Source organism: Nematolebias whitei, chromosome 3, assembly GCF_014905685.2.
Source record: "Nematolebias whitei isolate Nwh7 chromosome 3, NemWhi1, whole genome shotgun sequence".
Taxonomy (NCBI): domain Eukaryota; kingdom Metazoa; phylum Chordata; class Actinopteri; order Cyprinodontiformes; family Rivulidae; genus Nematolebias; species Nematolebias whitei.
The window spans coordinates 3263438-3267365 of record NC_056500.1 but is presented as its reverse complement, the minus strand read 5'-3'; the positions used below and the strand labels follow the sequence as shown (position 1 = coordinate 3267365).

General features: G+C 43.4%; 1 protein-coding gene across 1 annotated transcript; it reads left to right on the top strand.

Annotated features, from left to right (window-relative positions):
• Window positions 1-3270: 3270 nt before the first annotated feature.
• On the top strand, window positions 3271-3910 carry LOC119430472 (gastrula zinc finger protein XlCGF57.1; the record flags this gene model as incomplete). Its single annotated transcript, XM_037697883.1, has 1 exon — window positions 3271-3910. A coding segment is annotated over exon 1 (471 nt), but the record flags the coding sequence as incomplete, so codon positions are not given.
• Between the last annotated feature and the right edge of the window lie 18 nt (window positions 3911-3928).

The following is a 3928-nucleotide window of genomic DNA, read 5'->3' as shown; positions in this document are numbered from 1 at the left end:
TGTCCCTAGGTGTGAGTGAGAGAGTGAATGGTTGTTTGTGTCGTTTGTCTCTATGTGGCCCTGTGATGGACTGGAGACCTGTCCAGGGTGTCCCCCGCCCCTCGCACAGTGATTGCTGGACATGGGCACCAGCGACCCCCGTGACCCAAAAAAAATGGAATAAGCAGGTAAAGAAAATGGATGTATGGATAGAAGTAGAAGGTCTGTTGCTAAACATTGTAAGTAATTATGGTCCACAGGTTGGATGTGATGAGGAGGAGAAAGATACATTTTGGAAGGATCTGGATGAAATGATCGAGAGTTTTCCTAGAGAGGTGAGCGTGGTGATCAGAGCAGACCTGAATGGACACGTTGGTGAAGGAAACAGAGGGGATGAGGAAGTGATGGGTAGGTTTGGTGTCAAGGAAATAAACCAGGAAGGTCAGATGGTGGTGGATTTTGCTAAGAGAATGGAAATGGCTGTAGTCAACACCTATTTCCAAAAGTGTGAGGAACATAGAGTGACCTTTAAAAGTGGAGGTAGGAGTACGAAGGTCAACTACATCCAAAAGGAAACCTGAGGGAGATTTGAGACTGTAAGGTTGTGGCAGGGGAGATTGTGGCCAGATGGCATTGGATGGTTGTGTGTGAATTGATTATAAGGAAACCTGGTGGTGGAATAGTGAAGTGCAGGACGTCATTCAAAGAAAGAGGTTAACCAAGAAGAAATATGACAGTGAGAGGACTGAAGAGAGGAGACAGGAATATAAGAAGATGGGGCATAGAGCAAAGAGAGAGGTAGCTAAGGCAAAGCAGAAGGTGTATGATGAGTTGTATGGGAGGCTGGACACTAAAGAGGGCAAGAAGGACTTGTACCGATTGGCAAGACAGAGGGATCAGGCTGGAAAGGATGTGCATCAGGTTAGGTTTGTTAAAGATAGGAATGGTAATGTTCTAACAAGTGAGGAGTGTGTGACAGGAAGATGGAAGGAGTACTTTGAGGAGCTAATGAATGAAGAGAATGAGTAGATGTCATAGAAACTTTGTACCAAGAAGTGGGAAAGATTAGTGAGGGTGAAGTCCAGAAAGCTCTGAAAAGAATGAAGAAGGGGAAGGCAGTAGGACCTGATGACCACTGGAGGTTTGGAAACATCTTGGAGAGATTGCAGTGAGGTTTTTTACTCAAATATTCAATGGCATATTTGAGGGTGAGAAAATGTCTGAGGAATGGAGAAGAAGTGTGCTGGTGGCCATTTTTAAGAACAAGGGTGATGTACAGAGTTGTAGCAACTACAGGGGAATTAAGTTAATGAGCCACACGATGAAGATCTGGGAGAGAGTTGTGGAAGCAAGACTTATTCGAGTCAATAATTATTGACTATTTGTGAGCAACAGTATGGTTTCATGCCAAGAAGGAGCACCACAGATGCCATCTTTGCTTTGAGGATGCTGATGGAGAAGTACAGAGCTTGTCAGAAAAAAACTCCATTGTGTCTTTGCGGAATTAGAAAAAGCATCTGACAGGGTGCCGAGGGAGGAGGTGTGGTGTTGCATGAGGAAATCTGGAGTGGCAGAGAAGTACTGTGTTAGACTAGTACAGGACATGTATGAGAACAGCAGGACAGTGGTGAGGTGCTATAGGAGTGACGGATAGCTTCAAGGTGGAGGTGGGATTGCATTAAGGATCAGCTCTGAGCTCCTTGTTTGCTCTGGTGATGGATGGTGGTGGAATAGTGAAGTGCAGGACGCCATTCAAAGAAAGAAGTTAGCCAAGAAGAAATATGACAGTGAGAGGACTGAAGAGAGGAGACTGGGATATAAGGAGATGGGGCATAGAGCAAAGGGAGGTAGCTAAGGCAAAGCAGAAGGTGTATGATGAGTTGTATGGGAAGCTGGTGACAGATGAGGTCAGACTGGAATCCCTGTGGACTATGATGTTTGCAGATGACATTGTGATCTGTGTTGAGAATACGGAACAGGTGGAAGAGAACTTGGAGACATGGAGGTTTGCACTTGAAAGAAGAGGAATGAAAGTCAGCCGTAGTAAGACAGAGTCCATGTGTGTGAATGAGAGGGAGGAGGTGGAACAGTGAGGCTACAAGGAGCAGAGGTCACAAAGGTGCAGAATTTCAAGGGCTTGGGGTCCACTGTCCAGGAAAATGGGGAGTGTGGTAAAGAGGTGAAGAAGAGAGTCCAGGCAGAATGGAGAGAAGTCTCAGGAGTGATTTGGGACAAAAGGGTATTAGCAAAGGTCAAAGGAAAAGTTTACAAGACAGTGGTGAGACCAGCTATGTTGTATGGTCTGGAGACAGAGACATTGACAAAAAGACAGGAGACAGAACTGGAAGTGGTGGAAATGAAGATGCTGAGGTTCTCCTTAGGAGTGACGAGGATGGATAAAATTAGGAATGAGATCATCAGAGGTACAGCTTAGGTTGAACAACTGGGAGATAAAGTTAGGGAGGCCAGACTGAGATGATTTGGACATGTTCAGAGGAGGGACCGTGGGTTTATTGGTAGAAGGATGTTAGAAATGCAGCTGCCAGGGAAAGGACAAAGATGAAGGCCAGAGGAGATATATGGATGCAGTTAGAGAGGACATGGATGTAGTTGGAGAGAGGACAGAGTGAGGTGGAGGAGGATGACTCGCTGTGGCGACCCCTGAAGAGGGAAAAGCTGAAAGAAGACATTGCTTTACAATGCAGCTGTTTTTGTTTAATTTATTTTAGATTGTTTTCTTCCATTTATCTTTTCAATTTAAATGCCTTTATGATTGTCTACTGTTGTCGTCATTCTTTGTTAAAAACAGGTCTCTCTTGTAAATGAGTCCTCGGCTCAACAAGACTAACCTGTATAAATAAAGGTTGAATGAAACGTAATGCACATTGTCTTACAATCACTTTAATGTAAAATTTTCTTTTGTTCGTTCATCCAGCTCTCCCACGGCATCACACCGGGAAGGAGAAAGAGGGTCTCACTGGCCAATGGCTCTATAACCAGGAGATGAACTCCAGTTCAGACCAGGAGGAACCAGAACTTCCACAGATAAAAGAGAAGCATGAGGATATAGAACTTCCACAGAAAAAAGAAGAACAGAAGAATACAAAACCTCCACAGACAAACCGAAAAACTCTAGAGATGAAAGAGGAGCAGGAGACTGAAATCTTTATGGTAACTCCAGTTTATAATGAAAGAAACCACAAGGAACTAGAACCGAACAGGTACCAACGGCTTTCTCTGTACTCTTCTGAGTCTGAGAACCAAGTTCAGGAAGGAAGCAGAAAAAACAGACTCAGGATTCAGCAGAGATGAAGAGCTGAAACAAAATAAGAGAAGTTCACAAACCAGAAGTCACGGCGACAACCTAGACCACCCAAATGTAAAAAGAAACCCCAAAAAGTGTTTTGTGTGTTTGACTTGTGGGAGAAAATTCTCTGTAAAATATAATTTAACAGCTCACATGAGAACTCACACAGGTGAGAAGCCTTTCTCATGTCAGATCTGTGGAAAAACTTTTGCTTTTAGAAGCGCTTTGAATTCTCATGTGAAATCACACACAGGTGAGAGACCTTTTACTTGTCAAATCTGTGGAAAAAGTTACTCTGAAAATAACAGCTTTAAATACCACATGAAAACTCACACAGGTGAGAAGTCTTTCACGTGTGAGACCTGTGGAAAAAGTTTTATTCTTGGAAGCGCTTTGAATTCTCACATGAGATCTCACTCTGGTGAAAAGCCTTTCTCATGTGAGACCTGTGGAAAAAGTTACAAGCGAAAAGTTCATTTGAAAGTACACATGAAAAAACACACAGGTGAGAGACCTTTCTCGTGTCAGATCTGTGGAAAAAGTTTTATTTTTAGAAGTGATTTGAATATCCACATGAAAACACACACAGGTGAGAGACCTTTCTCATGTCAGGTCTGTGGAAAGGGTTTTATTGTAAAAGGT